The sequence below is a fragment of the Impatiens glandulifera genome, chromosome 8 (genome assembly GCF_907164915.1).
Source record: "Impatiens glandulifera chromosome 8, dImpGla2.1, whole genome shotgun sequence".
Classification (NCBI taxonomy): Eukaryota; Viridiplantae; Streptophyta; class Magnoliopsida; order Ericales; family Balsaminaceae; genus Impatiens; species Impatiens glandulifera.
The window spans coordinates 43,970,280-43,994,206 of record NC_061869.1 but is presented as its reverse complement, the minus strand read 5'-3'; the positions used below and the strand labels follow the sequence as shown (position 1 = coordinate 43,994,206).

Genomic DNA, 23,927 nt, shown 5'->3' with positions numbered 1-23,927 from the left:
GCTGTATTCAAAAACTTCAAGGTTTTTCAAATGGATGTTAAAAGTGCATTTTTGAACGGTGACCTACGTGAGGAGGTATATGTTGAACAACCACCCGGTTTTAAAAGTGCTGAATTTCCAAACCATGTATACCGGCTAAACAAAGCTTTATACGGTCTAAAGCAAGCACCTAGAGCCTGGTATGACACATTAACCGCATTTTTGATCGCACATGATTTCACGATCGGCTCGGTGGATAAAACGTTGTTTAAATTTGAAAAGAAGGAACATATCCTACTTGTTCAAATATATGTAGATGATATTATTTTTGGTTCAACTGATCCTAAGTTGTGTGATAAATTTTCAACCCTGATGACTAACAAGTTTGAAATGAGTATCATGGGAGAATTAAGTTTCTTCCTAGGTCTTCATGTTAAACAACTCGAAGAAGGAACGTTCATAAGCCAACCTAAGTACACCAAGGAGCTCCTAAAGAAGTTTGGAATGGACACATGCTCCTCAGCGGCTACTCCAATGAGCTCATCGGTTAAATTGGACAAGGATGATGAGGGCCAATCGGTAGACCAGATCGCATACCGGGGCATCATCGACTCTCTCCTATACCTAACAGCAAGTAGACCGGACATTCTATTTGCAGTCGGTGTGTGTGGAAGATTCCAAGCAAATCCAAAACAATCCCACTACACAGCCGCAAAGAGGATATTGAAGTACATAAAGGGAACACCTGATGTTGGCCTGTGGTATCCAAAGGACTCCTCCTTTAACCTAACGAGTTATTCAGATGTAGACTATGCAGGTTGTAAGATTGACAGAAAAAGCACCAGCGGAACATGTCAGTTCCTAGGTGACCGACTTGTTTCATGGCATAGCAAGAAACAGACATCGGTGGCCACATCCACCGCAGAAGCTGAATACCTAGCGGCCGGAAGTTGTTGTTCACAACTCCTTTGGATCCAACAACAACTAACGAACTTCGGTGTCATAGCCAAAGAGTCTCCGATCTTCTGTGACAACACAAGTGCCATAGCAATCACATACAATCCGGTTCTTCACTCCAGAACCATGCATATCGACATAAGGCACCACTTCATCCGGGAACATGTCATGCTGAAGCATATCCGGCTAGAATACGTACCGACAGATCAACAAGTAGCCGATATCTTCACCAAGCCTCTACAGGAAGCTAAGTTCTCTCAATTCAGACTTACTCTCGGTTTAACCAACATTAGTCAGATCCTTCCTAAGGATGCTTAAAAAAAAAAAGGAAACCGGTTCGGACAAACAAAACCGGTAGTTCCTCCTAACCTGTTGGACTTCAAATTTTCTTGGTATCTATGGAAGAACCGCCCAGCTTATCAGATAGAGTAAACCGACCGGCTACTTGGTGCATGCACCAAATAACCGCATCGGGATGAACAACTGATAACTGACCGGTTCGGAAATAGGTTATCTTAGATTATTTGAAATTCAAACAAAAGTGGAATAACTATCAGTGTTTAAAGATATCTGTTCTGAAACATTGCCTTTTCAAAGTAAAATGGTCGCACCTAAAAAGACGTGAAGATCTGATGATATCTTTCATAGTCTAGGTCTATGACCAACACCCTAGACTGCAAACATACCTATTTCATGCAATACCTTTTATCCTGTAGTTAATAGATATCATTACATGTAATACCTAGACATTAGGATACTCCCCCAACCAGTACTTAAGAGAAGCAAACATTAACCAAAACACTCACAAGACAAAAGATCATTCTCTCACTAAGGCAAAAATGTCTCAGTTTCCTAACATCTTTCAAGTTGATTTCCAATCTGCCTTGAGCACCGAACACTATGAGGTGTACAAAGTGATCAAATCCCTGGAAGATACTGGTCTTCGATACTTCCTGGATGACAAGCAGACTATATACTCTAAATCAGTCCTGGAATTCCTGTTTAATGCCAGGGTGTTCAGAGGAACTCCTCATTTCGATACTCATATCCAATCGAAAGTGGGAGGTATATAGTCTTTGACTTCACAGAGCATGACTTTGCCAGGTGTTTTAGCCTGCCAAAGCAAGGGTTAACAGATCTAAATGTTCCGGCTGATCTGAAGGCCGAGATTTCCCTCACCTTTGCACGTTCTAACGAACCTGTCGATGATCATGGCATTAAATCACTCTTGAAAGCTGAATATCAGCTCCTCAACGATGTGATAGGTAGAAGCATCTTGGGAAGAGATGTAACAAACACTTACTGCACAGCGACCTTCAACATGATGGCAGCCATCACCACCGGTACACTGGTGAACTGGTCAAGAGTCCTGTTCGATGTCCTGATCTGGATGATTGGGATGCGAACAGTCGGCCTATTTCCACAACTAAGCTGCATACTAGTTGAACTTGGGGTACCGACCTGTCCAGAAGAAGGTCTAAACCAAGCTCAAGTGCTGACCAAATAGATAACCGACTCCTTCTATGAGCGGTTTGAAAGGGCTCAGAGGAGGAGGAACCGCCGCAACAACCCCAACGGTGTCGTCAACTCCAACGGACACTAAGTTACTCCTTCCTACACCCGGTCATTTTGCTGCACGTACTGGGTGTATCGTTGTCCAACCCCATTTTGATCTTTCGGTTTTATCCTTGTTTTCTTCGGTTTTATCCATGCCTTCTTCGGCTTTATCTATGTTATCATCGGTTTCTTTTGATTAACTTCCTGTGTGTTGGTGCATTAATGAAAAGTAATATTTAATCAATGATGTAACCCCCAACCACCTGAACATTTACTATCCAACCAATTTGGTTACTTTACAACTAAATCCCACCTCGAGCTCCGCAATAAATTAAAAGTAACTCCTTCCCAATGAGTTTTGGAAACATAAATATTCTCTTTCCTAATGAGACAAAACTGACATTCAATGCTCATATTTTCCCTCCAAAACCGATCCTATATAAAGGGCCATCCTCTACTCAAGTCAACACATCCTAAAACACAAAACACTCTTGAAATCTCTTGAACTCCATCTCTCTCAGCAAAACCGTAATCATGCCGAGCCGAACCTTAGGAAACTTTTTGAGCGTCGATTTCAAATCATGTATGGAACATTGGGATGGAAATCATGCCAAGGAGATCATGTTTGAATCTCTCATTGATACCGGCCTTCAAACCTTCCTCGAAGAATCTGGTCCCGTACTCATTGAGGATGTCAAGACGTTCTTCAGAAGCGCTTGCATCAGAGGTAACTACATCGTCTCTACGGTGAGAGACCATACCTTCTGGCTTGATGAAGCCGAATTTGCCTCCATGTTCAAATTGTCCACAGAAGGGTTTTCTGACTTTCCAACCCAGGAAGGAAGTGCGACATACGAACACGCACTATTCTTCTCTAGAACCTTTGTACCGGTGGAAAGCTATGGGTTAAAAACCCGCATCGGTCGTCACACCCAACTCCTTCTTGAGGTTGTACTCCGGTCCATCCTTTGTCAATCTCAAACCAGCGGTACTCCAAGAACACTTACAACATGATGACCCATATTGTTAGCAAAACAGCCATCAACTGGTCAACGGTCATCTTTCAAAACCTGAAAAACATGGTGATAACCAAGAAAGGTCTCGGTTATGCACCTCACATCAGTAAGCTCATTCTCAAGTACCGGCCAGAATTTAGACCGGGAACACCGGCATCCCCTTCGAACATCCTTGACATGGATGCGGTGGAAGAAAGGTTCTCTAAAGTAGTTATTACATAAGTTGTATATTTCTTTCCTATGAATGTCTGTTTTCACACTGATCTATCTTTCGGTTTCTGGTCTGTAATGTCTCTTCAATATAATTCTATTTCAGTTTAAATGACCGGGTCATCTTAATATTTTAATTATCTATCTAAGTAACCGGTTAACATTGTCAAACTAACCGCGCTCCTATCCGGTCTCAAAGAAAAACTGCTTAAACTCGAAAGATTGCAAAGTTCTGCTTACTCAAAATAACCGGATAAACTTTCAAAAACCACAGCATCAATCGGTCTCAAAAGGAGATTGCGTCATCAAAGTCGAAAACGAAAATTTTGGAGGGAAATTTCCCGCTCAAAATTCCCACCTCCGGGTTTACCGCCCACAGATTGGCGCCTCTTTGATTACCGCCTTTGGTTTCCCGCCCGCTGTTTGCCGCCTATTCGGCTTGGAGGGAAAACTCCCGCCAAATGTTGATGGGACGGTTGGGTTTCCAAACCGCACTTATAAAAGGGACCCTTGACCATTTCATTTCATTCTCACGCGAAACAGCTTTCTCTCTCTAAGCTCTCAAACTCTCTCAAGCGGTTATTTGCTCTTGTATTCTTCAAACTCTCTCAAACTTCTAAGATGGGACGCAATTCGGTTTTATTCAAGCACATGACTCAGGTGGATTTCGAGGAAATCCGACAGAAAGGCACGCCTGCAGCAAAAGGAGTTATTGACCGGGTTGCCGAGGCCGGACTTGAGTACTTTCTCGGCGGTCCACATGTTCTATATAGAGAGGCGGTTGAAGAATTCTTCAACACCGCAACTCTTTCTGGCAACAAGATCACCGCGACTGTAAGCGGTACTGAATTCGAGCTAACCGAGGAATCGGTTGCAGAGAGCTTACGCCTTCCAACAGCCGGCCAAGATGCAGCGGCGGATATAGAGCTAGCAACGTTCGAAGCAGCTTGCCAGATACTCTCAGCAACTAAGGAACCAGTAAAAGTATCCGGTAACAAAGCGACACTGCGACCGGAGTACATACCGATTTGTGACATCTTCACAAAGGCGGTTCAGGAAAGAGGTGAAAACTACAACAGCCTCACCAAGGCAAAAATCGGGATGCTGGTTGGTTTAATAGAAGGCACGAAAGTGAACTGGACAAAGGAAGTATTCAACAACTTGAAAGATATGGTAAGACCGAATTCAGCCCGGTCATGGGGATATGCCATCCCTCTCGGTAAAATCTTGCTTCACCACAACATCAACATCGGTCCCGGTGTCATCATTCCATCAGGAAGGTTGATAAGATCCAAACACTTCTTGGAGAGGAAGAAGCCGGCCCCCGGTTCCACAGGTGGCCGAAAGAAGAAATCCTCCAAGAAATCGGCCCCGACGAAAGAAATGGCCGAAAGCAAAGGCAAGGAGAAGGTAGTCTTCTCGGAACCGCCATCACAAACAGAAGAGGAAGAGTCGGCTTCCACATCTGAACGAACCGAATCTGAGAAAACCGATGATGAAAGACCGAACGATTAAGAGCTTTCGGGTCTAAGTCCCGATAATACCGGTATGGGCGCAAATCCTGAAAACGACGAGGCCGATGAAGAAGGCAGTGAAGAAGAGGAGGAGGACGACCAGACGAAGGCCGATATTATAGCGCGCCGACTCCTGGAAGCCATTTCACTGCGAGCTGAAAAGGTTGGCGATTTATACCGGGAATGGCACGAGTACCGGTTCAACAAACTTTATAAACACATTTTACCGGGCTTCACCGACGAAGAATGCTTCAAAAGGATGAAGGAAGTAGAAGACATAGTTATGAGCCTCACAAATGCGGAAACCATTCACGAAGCCTTGGGCCGAACGGCCGTCATAAGACCGCGAGCCCAGCTACAGAAGCTAACCGTACGGATCCGGAAGATTAAGGAACGGTACGAAGAGGAAACACCGGAGGATACCTTAACGCCCTTGGTGTTAAAAAGACTTGAGAAAGCGAGAGGAGAACTCGATGAAGAAATAGAGCGGCTGGAAGTGATGTGCAGACAACACAAATTACCGCACTCTCCAGTTCCTCAGATAGATAAGGGTCAAACTCATAGTGCAACACCGATTCGGGCGGATCCGGTGATAACCGAAACAGACGAAAGGACGGAGACTCCTCTCGCAGGGCAATTTCAACATGAACAACCGGAAGTCTCCGAACCGGGCATTACAGAAGATAGGGTTAAGTTCCTCCTTCAAGAATTTGCAGAGTCCACGGTTCACCCACTAGAGGAGAGGATGAAGAGAACCGTGAGCATGGCACTACGGTTCGCCAACAATACGAGGAATAAACTCGTAATGGTGGATGACCGGTTCTCACAAATTGACGCTGACTACCGGGAAGATGCGGTCTTGCGCGACAACCATCTTCACCGAACCGAGGCCTTGGAAGTAAAGACCTTAGAGCTAAAGGATGACTTCGATCGGCTTGAAAGAGAAACCGATCAACGATTAACAGAGGTCGCTGGGGATCTGGTCGGCACAACACTTGATAGGGTCTCGGAACTGGAAAAGAAGAATGCGGGTCTTGAAGACCGCAACGACAAACTCGAGGCCGACCTCAGGGCGCTTACCGCACAAGTGGATGAATTACTCAAGGCTAAAATGAATGCGGATATTGCGGTTGTGGAAGCAAACGAAAGAGCGGCCAAGGATGTCCAGGATGCGCTGAACGAAGAGGCAAGGTTAGCAAAGGAGACACCACAACTAACTGAGAAAGAAAGAGCCGAGCGCGAACGAAGGACATGGGCTAAATATCCGGGACTTGAAGAATCAGTAGCCGCTCAAGCTGCAAAGGATGCTGAGCGGTTAGATAATGAAAGACAAAGGCTTGAGGGATTTACATCCGCTCACAAGAAGCAAAAGGAGGCCCCTTCATCTTCGGTTCCGGCAAAACGGAAACGGAAATCATCGAAGAAGGCTCAAGTGGCCGAGCTGCTGAATGAGGTCACTGACACGGTTATTGAAAGTCAACCGGATCAGGCGACTCACACAGAAGAAGAAGATGAAGAGCACCTAGAGCCGCGGCCTACAAGACAGCGAGTCTCAAGACCGGATAAGAAAAAGCGGAACAAGGATTTGATGGCTAGATTCAACCTCTCCGACTCAGAATAGGGGCTCCCTTTCTTTTAATTATGCTTACCTTAGTGTTTCTATATAACATTTTCTATTTTCGGTTACATATCTTATATATATATATATAAAGTTATTTTTGAAACCGGCCTACACTTGCATTTCTACATGGTTTTGATAATTTTAAATAAAATAATCAAAAAGGGAGAAATTTATAAGATAAAAAGATAAGACTTTTCCAAAATTTTTCTTAAAATTTTTCCAAATTTTTCGAAAAATTCTCCCAAGTCAGTTTCAAAAATCCGGTCAAATAAAAGAACCGGCCTACGTTTGCAAACTTACATGGTTTTGATAATTTTAAATAAAATAATCTAAAAGGGAGAAATTGTTAGATAAAATTTGACCGGTTCACAGAACTTAACAAATAAACCTTCCATGCAGGAACAAAGGAACCAAACCGGTCAAACAAATAAACCGGCTAAGAAGACTAGCCGGTCAAGCTACTAAACCGACCAGGAACATTTGGAACGTCACCGCACAAAGAAAGGATCGGCCAAAGCTTAAAACCGGAAACATCAGACAGCCGATCAGCCACAAGGCAAAGGAATAACCGGAAGCTGTCCGGTTAAACCACTCACACCGGAAGCCATCCGGTTAAAGTCAAATGACCGACCAAGTACAAGAAGACAATTTGGATATCTGTTGAGAATGATACCAAAGGAACATACTGAACACTTCCATATCCATACAAGTCTGAGAAAAGTCTGCAGGCTGCAGAAGACAGTCCTACAGGATCTTTCCACTTCGGGATAAGTCAGAAAGGAGATCTTCCAAGTACAGACAACTGTTTAACAGACAGTGTCCACATTGAGTAAAACACAAACCTAGCAGGTTTGTCTTACACACCGGAAGAACAGACTGCCAAGTCTGTGAGATTGACCGCCAGGTCTGAGATTGACTGTCAGGTCTGAAAAGATGACCGCAGGGTCTGAATCACTGAATCACTGAACCTCTGAACCTCTGCTCATCCAATCAGATTCAAGTAAGTGAAATATGACCGTTGGCATATTTCATCTATAAAAGGGGCAGTTGAAGAAGAGTAAATGTGGGACAAGTGGGACAACGAGAGACTCTAAGAGCATTTAATTTACAAGTGAAAAACAGTGTGTTCTCTCTCTAGAGAAAGCCTAAGTGCTAAAGTTGAAGTGTGTTTTACCATTTCGGTGTAAATTGTGAGAGTGTTATCGAGCGGGAAATAAGTCTCGATCGGATTGTACTTGTATTCCTTAGTGAATATCCTTCTCGCGGTTTCGAGAGGAAGGGGTGACGTAGGAGCTTTATCTCCGAACATCCATAAAATCTGTGTTGTTACTTACTTTCTGCCGGTTCCATTTTCTAACCGATTGATACCGCTCTAACCTATCTAACTCTATTCAAACCGTACCGCCAAGTTATAAAAACGACCCATCAATTTTTCAAACCTTCATCATCCGAAACCGGTTCTGCCTATCATACAAGTGTGCTGCTTCAACCTGAAACAAACTTCTTCCGCGCTTGAACCTAGTTCAAGGGTTTGTGATAGTTTGTGTAGTATTGAAACCCCGGTGTTAATCTCTAACAGGATTAATCACCACCCTTCGAGTGAGACCCGCTAACTGGTCCAACCCCCGGTCCTCCAGCGGCTACCTAGATCCTAACAATTATCTAATTACAATGCTTTCAATTTTAGTGAGTTTAAAAAACGGTAAATTCCAGTTCCTACAGATATTCCAGTTCTACTCTATGCTTGGAATTCTTGTCCATGTTCCCGCGAGGGTGCTAAAATCCGATACAATATCTTTCCATAACTCTTCAACGCTCCTGCGGGTTCTGTCATATACCCTTACATTCCGTTCTTGCCAAATGTTATACACCACTACTCCAAAGCCACACTTGAACACGTTTGATGCAAATCTATTTGAGTAGTGCTGCATCTTTGATTTCATTCCATTCGCTCGGGAAACTAATCAACTCTAGGCTTTTATATAATCTTTCCTAAAGCTCTGAAGCAATACAGCAGCTCCCGATAGTTGATCTATGGTTTCTTCATTTCCTCTACATAGAAGACAGTTCGTGTCTGGATGCTCATATATTTGCTGATACGATCACGAGTGATGAGTCTTTCCCAGAAGGCGAGCCATAGGATGAACTGATGTTTAGAGATTATCTTCGTTTACCATACTTTCTGTGCTTTTTCTTGGGTTACCTCCCATATTTTCTTCGATACCAGCTTCCCATTGTCCTCAGCTTTCCATTCATGAATATCCGGTCTGTCGTGTAGTTGTATGTTACTTATATGATCAAGTATCCTCTGTCTTTCTGGATTTCTTCTTAGGAGTTAGTCCCAATTTCTGTCTTTAATGTCTCTGATTTTCGCTTCTGTGTAGTCACTTCTAATACGGGTATTTTGAAACTCCTCCTTGTGGATGATAGGATAGTTTTCGAACTAGGGGTCGTGCCAGAATAGGGTGCCTTTCTCGTCCCCTAGCCGGATGTCATAAAGATCTGCAATATCGCTTCTTAGTTTAGGAATCTTTTTTAGAGACCAGCTCATACCTTCATGAATTTTGCAGGTCCAGATGCTGGTTTCGTATTTCATAAACCTCGTATGCACCTATTTGATCCATAGTGACTCCTGATTGCGCTCTAAAGCCCACATATGCTTGAAGGTGAGAGCCTTATTCCACTCGATACAGTTCTTCAAGCCGGTGCCTCCCTCGTCCTTCGGTTTGCCGAGAGCGGTACATTTGACTTTTTTTCCACCTTTTCCGCTACTGCCCCAGATAAAGTTCCTCATCAGTGTATCGAGCTCCTTCATTACCTTCTTCGGAATGACCATTTGCTGCGCCCAGAAGCCAACTATGCCCATGACCACTGTTTTGATAAGTTCGATCCTCTCAGCATAGGAAAGTTTTTTCGCTGCCCAGCCGAATATCGTGTTTTTTACCTTTTCAATCAGCAACTTGCAGTGTGAGATCTCGATATGCTTCACGGTTAACGAATTCTTTCTTATTTGATGATATCCAGCTCGGAGATCCAATTTGGAGAAGATCTGTGATCCATGGAGTTCTTCAAGAAGTTTCTCAATCACCGATATCAGAAATTTATCTTTTATTTTTGGGAAAAACGACTTAGTGTCATTTCATTAAAAATTCCCCAAAATGAAAAAACACGAGTTAAAAGATCATTCTAGACAAACCTAGAATGATTTTGAAGTTGTATCATTCTGAATAAAAGCAAAAACGTAAATGAACTATCTGATTACAATGTTTTCATTTCTAATGATTTCAGTAAACGGTAATTTCCAATTCCTACTAATATTCCAATTCTGCTCCGTACTTGGAACTTTTCTCTACGTTCCTGCAAGTGCGCCACAATCCGAGACTATGTTTCTCCATAATTCTTCAACACTTTTGCAGGTTCTTCCATAGACTCTCGCATTACGTTTCTACCAAATGTGTTGGATTTTGGATTTAAATATATATGTAGAACATATTATTAGATTAAAGTCATTGGCTTAATGATTATGAAATGAATAATTGTAGATACCCGTTTAGTATTTGTTTATTTGGTGACGTGACAAAACAAGTATTAATAATATAGTGGGCCTTCTTATATTGTGGGCTTTAACAATATATGGGCTTCAACTAGGGTTAGGTCCCTGAGACAAGTATTATTTAAGAAAACAGGAGAGGGAGATTCAAAGAAGAACTCTCACGCTTTCTCTCTCTCAACTCACCTCCATTTTCTTGTCCTTTGATTTCCTCCGTCAATATCAAAGGAGAACGAATAATACTTAGTCTTGGAAGACCTAGACGTTCCTTTCAATAACAGATCAATCCGGATCAACAATGAGATCATTTTCAGGTACGTTTCTGCTGCGTTATAATTATAGTCTATATTCATGATTAGGATACTGATTAGTCTTTCTATCAGTTGATATCAAAGCTATCCTATTTATGAATCGATAATTTTTATAATGATCGTATTTGAATCTGGATTGGTTTATTTATTTATTTATTTTTTTTAATTGATAATAAATAAAATATATTATTTTATTTTTATTATCATTACTATCAATCTACAAGATAAATAAGGAAATAATATCCTCTATTAAAAAAATAAAATAAATAAGGAATTGATAATATAATAATTTTTTTATTATCACTAAATAAATAAGGAATTGATAATATAATAATTTTTTATAATCATTAAATAAATAAGGAATTGATAATATAATATTTATTTTTTATCATCATTAATAAAGAATTTATATTATATTAAATAATATTAACGACTAAGAAATGAATTATTAGAATCTGTTTTATTAAATTAGATAATAATATTAATAATCTAATATTTATTCCATTTAAATAAAATAATTTCATATTCAGATGTCACCAAAGTGACCTCTATTTCGTAATTGTTTTATTTAAATTCTTAAGGATGGTTGTATATTTTTTTTATTTCATGCGTTTATTGATTAACCCAAATGTTGATCAATACTTGGCAGAAATATAAACATACTCGTGGTAATAAATCTGTGACAGTTATAAAGTTTTCATGTGGATTATACTTTTATCTAAAGATAAATTTAGTAGTTTTACAGAATTTATTGTCAAGATTTTATTATTACAACAAAAGTACCGCTTAAAATTAAAATTATTATCCAAAGATTTGGTTTTAATGATGTGCTTGGTATTTTGCGCTGGGGTTAACCATAATTTTTTTTATTTAAATATTTGTAATAATGTTAGTGTTTATATTTTTTTGTTAACTTCAGGATCTGGTTCTTTGATATCTGCTAACTATCTAGTCCCCATTTTATCGGGGAACAACTTTAAGAACTGGAAAGAATCCATTTTGATTCATTTATGTTGTATGGATCTGGACTTAGCATTATGGATAGACCAACCCACTCTTCTTACGGATGTAAGCACTACTGATCAAAGGCAAATGTTTGAGAAATGGGAAAGGTCTAATCGTTTAAGTCTGATGATCATAAAGAAAAGCATTCCAGAAATATTTCGGGGTATGATATCTGATGATATCACTAAGGCTGAATAATTTCTCATCGAGATAGAAAAATGCTTTACTAAAAGCGATAAGGCGGAAATGAGTACTTTTCTTAAGTCACTCATTACCATGATGTATCTCGAGAAGGGAAACATAAGGGAGTACATCCTTAATATGTCCAATGTCGCTTCAAAACTGAGAGCACTCAAGTTAGACCTTTCAGAGGACATGTTAGTCCTATTGGTCCTGCTCTCACTTCCTGCTCAATACGATCAGTTCAAACTTAGTTATAACTGTCAAAAGGAGAAATTGACTCTTAATGAACTCATTTCTCACTGTGTTGAAGAGGAAGAAAGAATGAAGCACAAAAGGACTAAGGAGGTACATATGATTGGAACCTCGAAATATGTCTGCGGCAATAAAAGAAAGTTTAAGGCCGTGAAAATTGAGACTGCTAAGGCTCCAGTCCCAGCTCCTCAGGCTCGTCCTATGGAGAAATCTTGCTTCTTTTGCAAGAAGACTGGACATGAAAAGAAGGATTGTGCCAGCTATCACAATTGATGTGTGAAGAAAGGTACTGTTCTTACTTTGGTTTGTTCTGAAGTTAATCTAGCTTCAGTGCCTTGAAATACTTGGTGGCTAGACTCTAGTTCAACTACTAACATCAGTATTTCAATGTAGGGTTGCCTAAGACATCGAAGCTCAATTGATGCTGAAAGACGCATTTACTTTGGAAATGGGGAATCGGTCGTAGTGGAAGGAGTTGGCAATTTTAATTTGTTGCTAAATACTGGGCATTTTCTTGAATTAAAAGACACTTTTATTATATCGTCATTTAGACGGAATTTGGTTTCTGTTTCTTATTTGGACAAATTCAGTTATTATTGTTCGTTTGGAAACAATGAAGTTACATTGTCTTTGAATTCAAATTTGGTTGATTTTGGTACTTTTATGTTGAATGACAATTTATACATGATTGACACTTAAACTTCATATCATAAAACCCTAAATGTGCAAACGAGAGGTACTAAGCGGAAATTAAATAATTCAAGTTTATTATGGCACAAACGTTTAGGTCATATTTCGAAGAATCGAGTTAAAAGACTCATTAAGGATGGAATCCTTGATTCCATAGTTTTTTCGGATATTGAGGTTTGTGTTAACTTCATTAAAGGTAAACAAACCAAAGTGAAGAGGACATGTGCTTATCGAGCTACAAAAGTCTTAGAGTTGATACATACAGACATTTGGGGACATTTTCCACACCTTCAGGGATTGGTCAACAATACTTTGTATCATTCATAGATGATTATTCTCGATATTGCTATCTTTACCTCATAAGGGAAAAATCTGAGGCAGTGGACATGTTCAAAGCATTTAAGGTTAAAGTTGAAAATCAACTCAACAAACGCATTAAGATCATCAGATCTGACCGTGGAGGTGAATATTACGGTAGAAATGATGGATCGGGTGAACAACGTCCAGGCCCTTTTGTTGACTTCCTTAAAGAGTGTGGAATAGTCCCTCAATACACCATGGAGGGTTCTCCTAGCATGAATGGTGTTGCAGAGAGACGTAATCGCACATTAAAAGATATGGTTCGAAGTATGATATGTCAAACTACTTTGCCAAAATATTTTTGGGGGAAAGCATTGAAAACTGCAGTTTACATTCTTAATCAAGTACCGACTAAGGCGACAATCAAAACACCTTATGAACTCTGGACTGGGCGTAAACCCAGCTTACGTCATTTTAGGGTGTGGAGATATCCAGCTGAGGTAATACGTTATATGACAAATGAACCAAAGCTAGCATCTCGTACGGTGAGTAGTCACTTTATTGGTTACTCGGAACGGTCAAAGGGGTATAAATTTTATGATCCCACATCAAGAAACATTTTTGAGACGGGTACTTCCATGTTCTTTGAGAATGTTGAGTTTGGGGGGAGAAATACAGTTTAGACTTTTCTTTAGAGGATCAAGAAATCACCAAAGTGATTGACCTGACACCTCAAGAAGGATTAGTCATTCCGACTCCCATACAGTTTTAAGATACAATTGAGGAACCCATTCAAATTGAACGGGAACACCAAGTTGTAGCTGAAGAACAAACTCAAGAAACACAAGAACATATTGTTCAAGAGCCAACGTTATTACGCAGATCCACTAGAGAACGGAGAAATGAATGCCATTCCGAATGATTATGTGACATTTCTTCAAGAAAATGAGGACAATAGTTGCATGACTGAGGATGATCCTATCAAATTTTGTCATGCCATGAAGGGTCCTAATTCGGATAAATGGATCGAAGCAATGCGTGATGAGTATAAATCAATGCAAGACAATAAGGTTTGGGAACTTGTTCTATCGCCAGAAGGTGCAAAACCCGTAGGTTGTAAATGAATTTTTAAAACAAAACGGGATTCTAATAGAAATGTGGAGAGGTATAAAGCACGTCTTGTTGCTAAAGGTTATACTCAAAAAAAGGGAATTGACTATAAAGAGACTTTCTCTCCGGTTTCTTCGAAAGACTCTTTTAGGACAATCATGGCTCTAGTGGCACATTTTGATTTGGAGCTTCATCAGATGGATGTAAAGACAGTGTTTCTGAATGGTGATATTGATGAAACAATTTATATGGTACAACCTGAAAGTTTTGAGGTCGATGACCTGAAACAAATGGTTTGTAAATTAAGAAAATCTATCTATGAACTAAAACAAGCGTCTCGCTAGTGGTATCATAAATTTCATCAAATAATTCTTTCATACGGTTTTGAAATGAATGTAGTTGATGATTGTGTTTATCAAAAGTTTAGTGGGAGTAAATTTATCTTTTTGGTTTTGTATGTGGATGACATTCTGCTTGCCACAAACGATATGAGCTTCTTGCACGAAACTAAGAAATTTCTTTCGAATATCTTTGAAATGAAAGATCTTGGTGAAACATCTTTTGTATTAGGGATCCAAATATACCATGAAAGATCTCAGTATATTCTTGGGTTATCTCAAGGAGCTATATTGATAAAGTGCTTGAACGATTTGACATGCAAAATTGCAAACCAGGAAATACCCTAGTTGCCAAAGGAGAGAAATTCAGTTTAAATCAATGTCCAAAATCAACTTTAGACATCCAGGAAATGCAAAAGATTCCATATGCTTCTGCAGTTAGAAGTCTTATGTATGCACAAGTATGTGCGCGTCTGGATATTGCGTTCATAGTTAGTGTGTTAGGCAGATATCTCAATAATCCTGGAATGGATCACTAGAAAGCATCTAAAAGGATGATGAGATACCTAAAGAAAACAAAGGATTATATGCTCACATATAAGAGGTCAGACCATTTGGAGATCGTTGGGTATTCTGACTGCGATTTTGCGGGTTGCCCAGACAGTAGAAGATCTACATCTGACTGCATTTATACATTGGCTGGAGGAACCATTTCTTGGCGTAGTGCCAAACAAACACTTGTTACCAGTTCTACTATGGAGGCTGAATTTGTGGCATGTTTTGAAGCATCACATCAGGGAATTTGGTTAAAGAATTTTGTCACAAGGCTGCGCATTATTCCGGGGGTCGAAAGACCTATTAAGATTTTTTGTGACAATAATTCAACTGTTTTGTATTCCAATAACAATAGGAGCTCGTCGAAGTCAAAGCATATTGACATTAAGTTCCTACGTTTGAAAGAAATGGTACAAAGTGATCAGATTTGCATCGAGCATTTAGGAACAAAATCTATGTTAGCAGACCCCCTAACTAAAGGTGTAACACCCATGGTAATTTACGGGCATATTGCACGTATGGGTGTGTTACAATTTAAGGAAGCTTCATTATAGTGGGAGAGTATGCTACAATTAATTTTTTTGTCAATTGCGCGATGTTTTCTAAAGCACTTTTCTGATCGAAAATAAAGTTTATTTTTGACACTTTTGTATATTATATTCAAAGATAACGATCTCATTAAGTTTGGACCAGAGAAAATTGACATATTCAGGTCACATTAATGTGATTTTCTCTCTACATGTTTCATAATTGATCTATGTCGTTTGATTGCAGTAGTATCAGTGATTATTGTTAGTTTAGCCATAAATATGACGAATACTTCTTTAGTCCTATATTGCTATGATTGATGGACCTGATTGTTATAAGTCCTTTATTTTTATTGACTGATAAATTGAGCTCTTGAAGAATAATGTGTTCATTTGGAGACATATTGTTAGATAAAATTAGACCGGTTCACAAAACTTAACAGAAATAAACCTTCCATTCAGGAACAAAGAACCGGACTAGTCAAAGTAACCAACCGGTTTGAGAAAACTGGACGGTCTGATCACTCAACCGGGTTAAGAAGCCCCACCGGTCAAGATATCAAACCGACATGAAACATGACCGCTCAAAAGAAGGCTGGAAACACCAGACAGCCGGTCAATAACCGGAAGTCATCAGGCTAAATCAAATGACCGACCAGCATAAGAAGATACTTCGGGTATCTGTTGAGAATGATACCAAAGGAACAGACTGAACATTGCCATATTCATATAAGTCTGAGGACAGTCTGCAGGCTGCAGAAGACCGTCCTACAAGATCTTTCTACTTCAGGATAAATCAGAAAGGAAATCTTCCAAGTACAGACAACTGTCTAACCAACAGTCACCATATTGAGTAAAAGATAAACCTAGCAGGTTTGTCTTACACACTGGAAGAACAGACTGCCAAGTCTGTAAAGTTGACCGCCAGGTCTGAACAGTTGACCGCCAGGTCTGAATCACTGAACCTCTGCTCAGTCAATCAAATACAAGGAAGTGAAATATGACCGTTGACATATTTCACCTATAAAAGGAGCAGCTGAAGAAGAGTAAATGTGGGACACAAAAAGATTCTAAGGGGGACATAGTGAGCAATTAATCTACAAGTGATAAAAGTGTGTTCTCTCTTTAGAAAAGCCTAAGTGCTAAAGTTGAAGTGTGTATTTACAATTTCGGTGTAAATTGTACGGGTGTTATCGAGCAGGAAATAAGTCTCGATCGGATTGTATTTGTATTCCTTAGTGAATATCCTTCTCGCGGTTTTGAGAGGAAGGTGTGACGTAGGAGTTTTATCTCCGAACATCCATAAAAACCTGTCTTGTTATTTACTTTCTGTTGGTTCTACATTCTAACCGACCTGTACTAACCTACCTACACCGCTCTAACCGACTCTACACCACCTAAACCGAATCACCAAGTTACAAAAACCGACCCATCAATTTCCAAACCTGTCCTATTCAAAACCGGTTCTGCTTATCCTGTAAGTGTGCTGCTTCAACCTGAAACAAACCTCTTCCGCGCTTGAACCTGGTTCAAGGGTTTGTGACAGTTTGTGTAGTATTGAAACCCCGGTGTTAATCTCTAACAGGATTAATCACCACCCTTTGAGTAAGACGCACAAACCGGCCCAACCCCGGTCCTCCAGCCGCGATCTAGATCCTAAAAATTGGTATCAAAGCAGTTAGTTTCAATACTCAAGCCAGCATGTCTTTCGATAGGCCCCCAATGCTAGAAGGTGATGACTTTGCCAACTGGAAGGCACGCATGCATCTACACTTAATCACCTTGGATGATGAGATGGAGTTCATTCTTGCCGAAGGACCGATAATCATTGATAAGGACAGAAAGGAATGGACAGCTGAAAATAGGAGAAGAAATAACCTGGATAATCATGCTAGAAACCGGATCTCCAACAGTGTGGACATAAACACGTACTGCAAGATCAGAGACTGCAAAACCGCAAAGGAAACATGGGACACGGTTATTCAGATTCATGAGGGAAATGAAAGAACCAAGGAAAACAAGGTAATGGTGGCTACTCAGAAGTTTGAAAGCATCAAGATGAAACCGGGAGAAACAATGAAAGAATACAGTGACCGGTTCACATGTGTGTTAGACGAACTAGCAACTCTTGGCAAGAGGTATGACAACAAGGAGGTCATCATGAAAGCACTAAGATCTCTTCAAGATGCGTGGGACATAAAGACAATGGTGATGAGGGAATCAAACTGCCTAAGCAAGATGAAACTACATGATGTATTCGAAGATCTTAAGGCATATGAGTTTGAAATGAGATCTAGGACTAAAGAAGAAGTTTCTGCCTCAACCTCAACCAGAGCACTGATCACATCCACAGAACCGGCTGCACCTGCACCGATCAGAACCGCCGAACAGTTCACCGAGGATGCCATGGCAATGCTTGCACAGAAGTTTGGAAGGTTCATGAAAAGAAGCCAACCAATAAACTATAACTATGGTGATAAATCCAATGTAAGATGCTATAACTGTAACTGTTTGGGACACTTCAAGTGGGAATGCAGAAAACCAAGGAGGGATGACCAGAAACCGGATAACCAAAATAACCGAAATAACTACCAACAAACCGGTGAAGGAAGTGAGGTTCAGAAAGCACTGATAGCCGATGATGGAGGAAGCTTATGGGCTCACAGTGACAGTGATGATGAACTCACATGCCTCATGGCAAACGAGGAACAGGTATTTGACTCTCCTTATGAAGAACTTACTAAAGATGAGTTATATAATGCATTGAATGATATGGTAGAAGAGTATAAGAATCTACTAGCCATATTACCTAAGCAACTTAACTTTAGAACCGACCCTATAGTACCTATTCCAACAGAACCAGAAATATCTGCTTTAACCGAACCAGAGATCATAGAACCTGATGAAACCCCTACCTTAGAAACCGAACTAGCACCTGAACTATCCTCTGAAACCGAACAGTCTAGTGAACCGGTTCGAGAACTGACCGAAGAGGAAAATGCCCGTCTCCAGTATAAAATGGCCGCATATAAGAGATCTAGTGACATGGTAAAGAAGATATGTAGTTATAAAAGACACCCTTTTTGCATGTTCGACTTAGGATAAAAAAGGATAGATCCAAAGACCAAAAACCCGCAGAGAAAGTAAGGCTCTCAAAGAATGACCTTCCTTTTATAAGTTTCATTAGAAGTTCCTTAACCGCTGAAGAGGAATTGACCGCATACTATACGGCAGAAAAACTAACACATGTAGGTCCAACTGACTCTGAGAAGTGGCTTGACCCTGAGAAAAGAAAAGCCGACCTGCTCAAAAATAGGAGAACCAATCCTCAACTGCATAGGTCAAACCACAAAACACCCTCATTTAAAACCTTCGTAGAAAAACCGAGATTTCCAAAACCGAGTGCCAAAAAGACGGTCAAGACCTTAGCAAAGAAAGTTGTCCGGTTTGTCAAGGTCTGGATGCCCAAGGGACTAATCGCATGTGGACCTAAGTAAATGTGGGTACCAAATAGTTGTAAATATGTACATTTTGCAGGATCTAAAGAAACGGCTAGGAAACTCTGAATGGTACTTGGATAGTGGTTGCTCTAGGCATATGACCGGGAACAACAACCTGCTAACCGACATCAGAATAGAAACCGGTGCACTAATCACTTTCGGTGACAACTCAAAAGGTAGAACTGTGGGCAAAGGTAAGATTGTCCATGGTAACTTAACAATTGATAATGTACTCTTAGTTGAAAACCTACGTTTTAACCTACTAAGCATTAGTCAAATGTGTGATGCTGGATACACGGTAGAATTTCTTAAACATGCATGCTTAGTTAAGAACTCTCAAGGCATCATACTACTAACCGGAAATAGGCTAGGAAATATTTACAATGTAAACTGGAAAACTAAGGTAGAATATCCTGTATGCATGATAGCTAAGACTGATCAAACCTGGCTGTGGCATAAGAGACTAAACCATCTAAACATGAAAACCTTAAACTATATTCGCGGTAAAAAGTTAGTCGAAGGAATTCTTGACATAGTATTTAACGAGGATAAGGTCTGTTCAGCATGTCAAATGGGTAAACAAACTAGGTCAACTTTTAAAAGTAAAAGGAACATTCAATCTAACCGATGCTTAAATCTCCTTCACATGGATTTATTTGGACCGATTCAGGTCATTAGCCTAGGAGGTATGCTTTACACCATGGTAGTTATTGATGATTACTCTAGGTTTACATGGGTAATATTCTTACCATCCAAACGTGAAACCACATCAAACTTGATCACACTGCTTAAACGTTTGCAAAATGAAAAATCAACTCGCATTAATAGTATTAGAAGTGATAGAGGTACCGAATTCACCAATAGTACATTAACCGCATTTCTTGATGAATCCGGTATTAGACACGAGTTGTCTAGTGCTAGGACTCCTCAACAAAATGGCCTGGCCGAGAGAAGAAACCGAACTCTCAAGGAAGCCGCACGGTCCATGATAGCCGATTCGGGCATTGCTCAGAAATTTTGGGCTGAATCTATCAATACTGCATGTTATACGCAAAATCGGTCTTTAATTAACAAGTTTCACAACAAAACACCATATGAGGTTTATTTTAACAGGGTTCCCAACCTTAAGTACCTTAAAATTTTCGGTTGTAAATGCTACATTCATATAAATGGTAAAACCTATCTCTCTGCTTTTGATGCAAAAACCGATACTGGGATCATGCTAGGTTACTCAGCAATGAGTAAGGCATATAGAGTGTATAACAATAGAACCTTAACCATGGAGGAATCACTTCATGTTGTTTTCGATGAATCGGTTGAAAGTAACACTGCATCATGCTTTGATCTACACAACAGATTGGAAAATAACAATATCCATTCTGACAGTGAAGATGAAATTCCGGTCTTCAGGCGGTTTGTCCATGACCAAATGGGTAATATTGAAACCCAGCCGGATCAAGCTGTTCCACGATAGGAAGCTGACACCTCGGTTCAAACCGAGGAAGTCGGTCGGTCTGACAATCCTGTTCAGCCTACCGATATGTCTAGCCTTGATCAAGTAAACAGTGATTTGGTAGACATTCCTGAACCGAATTTCAAAAGGAATACTAAAAATCCTCCTGAGCAAATTATAGGTGACCCTTTAGAACCTGTTCGAACTAGGCGTCAAATTCTAGAGGAATACTTCAATTCCGCCTTTATATCCCAGATTGAGCCGAAAAGAATAGATGAAGCATTGTCAGATCCGGATTGGATCCTGGGAATGCAAGAAGAATTAAACCAGTTCGAGAGTAATAAAGTCTGGTACCTAGTCCCTAGACAGAAAGATCAACCGGTCATAGGAACAAGATGGGTATTTAGAAATAAACTCAATGAAGACGATTTAGTCACGAGGAACAAAGCCAGATTAGTGGCACAAGGTTACAAACAGGAAGAAGGCATTGATTTTGAAGAATCATTTGCCCCTGTAGCTAGGATTGAAGCTATTAGGATTTTTCTAGCTTTTGCTGCATTCAAAAACTTTAAGGTTTTCCAAATGGATGTTAAAAGTGCATTCTTGAATGGTGACCTACGTGAAGAGGTGTATGTTGAACAACCACCCGGTTTTAAAAAAGCCGAACTACCGAACCATGTATACCGGTTAAACAAAGCTTTATACGGTCTAAAGCAAGCACCTAGAGCCTGGTATGACACACTAACCGCATTTCTGTTAAAACATGACTTCACAATCGGTTCGGTGGATAAAACGTTATTTAAGTTTGAGAAGAAGGAACATATCCTACTTGTTCAAATCTATGTAGATGATATCATCTTCGGTTCAACCGATCATAAGCTATGTGATAAATTTTCAACCCTGATGACTAACAAGTTTGAAATGAGTATGATGGGGGAATTAAGTTTATTCCTAGGTCTACAGGTTAAGCAACTCGAAGAAGGAACTTTCATAAGCTAACCCAAGTACACCAAGGAGCTTCTAAAGAAATTTGGGATGGACACATGCTCCTCAGCGGCTACTCCAATGAGCTCATCGATCAAATTGGACAAAGATGATGAGGGTCAATCGGTAGATCTGATCGCTTACCGGGGCATCATTGGTTCTCTCCTATACCTGACAGCAAGTAGACTGGATATTCTATTTGCAGTCGGTGTGTGTGGAAGATTCCAAGCCAATCCCAAACAATCACACTACACAGCTGCAAAGCGAATACTGAAATAAGGGAACACCTGATGTCGGTCTGTGGTATCCAAAGGATTCATCCTTTAACCTAACGAGTTATTCAGATGCAGACTATGCAGGTTGTAAGATTGATAGAAAAAGCACCAGCGGAACATGCCAATTCCTAGGTGCCCGGCTTGTTTCATGGCATAGCAAGAAACAAACATCAATTGCCACATCAACCGCAGAAGCTGAATACCTGGCGGCCGGAAGCTGTTGTTCACAACTTTTTTGGATTCAACAACAACTAAAGGACTTCGGTGTCATAGCCGAAGAGTCTCCGATCTTCTGTGATAACACAAGTTCCATAGCAATCACCTACAATCCGGTTCTACACTCCAGAACCAAGCACATTGACATAAGACACCACTTCATTCGGGAACATGTCATGCTGAAGCATATCCGGTTGGAATACGTATCAACAGATCAACAAGTAGCCGATATCTTCACCAAGCCTCTACAGGAAGCTAAGTTCTCTCAATTCAGACTTACACTCGGTTTAACCGATATTAGTCAGATCATCCCTAAGGATGCTTAAAAGGGAAACCGGTTCGGACAAACAAAACCGGTAGTTCTTCCTAAACTGTCGGACTTCAAATTTCCCAAGGTATCTATGGAAGAACCGCCTGGTTTATCAGTCAGAGTAAACCGACCGGTTATTTAGTGCATGCACCAAATAACCGCATCGGGACGAACAACTGATAACTGACCGGTTCGGAAATAGGTTATCTTAGATTATTTGAACTTCAAACAAAAGTGGAATAATTATTTGTGTTTAAACTTATCTGTTCTGAAATATTTCCTTTTCAAAGTAAAATGGTCGCACCTAAAAAGACCTGAAGATTTGATATCTTTCATGGTCCAGGTCTATGACCAACATCCTAGGCTGCAGACATGCCTATTTCATGCAAAACTCTTTATCCTATGGTTAATAGACATTATCACCTGTGATATCTGGATAATAGACTTCTCTCTCCACTAGTATATAAGTTGAACAAATCTTAAACAAAACAATCACAATCTGCATAACTCTTTCTCTCACTAAGACAACATGTCTCAATTTCCAAACATCCTTCAAGTGGATTTCAACTCTGCTCAAAGCACTGAGCATTATGAGGTCTTCAAGATGATCAAATCACTTGAAGACACTAATCTCCAACACTTTCTAGATGACAAATATGTCATCTATTCTGAGTCTGTCCTGGAGTTCTTCTATAACGCCAGGGTATTTCGTGGAACTCCTCAGTTTGACACTCACATCCAGTCAAAGGTTGGAGGAATTGTGTTTGACTTCACCGAAAATGACTTTGGCAGATGCTTTAACCTTCCAAAGAAGGGGCTAACCGACCTCAACATACCGGTTGAACTAAAAGCCGAGATCTCCTTAGCATTTGCTCGGTCAAGCCATCCAGTGGATGACCACGGTGCTAAGTCACTATTGAAAGCTGAATACCAGCTTCTCAATGACGTAGTCGGTCGAGGCATCCTGGGAAGGGATGTGACCAACACATACTGCACCGCTGCCTTCAACATGATGGCTGCTATAACTACTGGCACACCGGTCAATTGGTCGAGGGTACTGTTCGACGTCCTAGTCTGGATGATTAGTGTTAAAACAGTCGGTGTAATTCCACAAATCAGCTGTCTGCTTCTGGAGCTTGGAGTTCCAACATACCCCAGGGAAGGGCTGAACCAAGCTCAAGTGCTAACCAAGGAAATAACTGACTCGTTCTATGAGCGGTTTGAGAAGGCGTGGAAGAGGAGGAACCGTCACATTCACTCCAACGGTCACACCAACTCAAGCGGATATTAGGTCACTCCCTCCTACACCCGGTCATTTTGCTGCACGCACCGGGTGTATCTTTGTTCAACATCCTTATGATCATTTCGGTTTTATCTATGTTCTCTTCAGTTTAGCCTAAGTTATCTTAGGTTTCTATCGGTTACTTTTCAGTGTGTTGTTGCATGGATCATAAATGAGAAGTAACATTTAATTAATGAAGTAACCCCCAACTACATGAGTAATCAATACCCAA

At 40.4% G+C, this 23,927-nt stretch overlaps 1 protein-coding gene across 1 annotated transcript; it reads left to right on the top strand.

Moving 5' to 3' along the window:
• Positions 1–5,267: 5,267 nt before the first annotated feature.
• Positions 5,268–6,854, top strand: LOC124913368 (myosin-15-like). Its single transcript, XM_047453956.1, has one exon. The coding sequence runs from the start codon at positions 5,268–5,270 to the stop codon at positions 6,852–6,854; it is 1,587 nt and encodes a 528-aa protein (XP_047309912.1).
• Positions 6,855–23,927: the final 17,073 nt, after the last annotated feature.

What these genes read in the sequence shown, in the direction of transcription:
- LOC124913368 (XM_047453956.1), top strand. Translation starts at nt 5,268, where the DNA reads ATGGGCGCAAATCCTGAAAACGACGAGGCCGATGAAGAAGGCAGTGAA.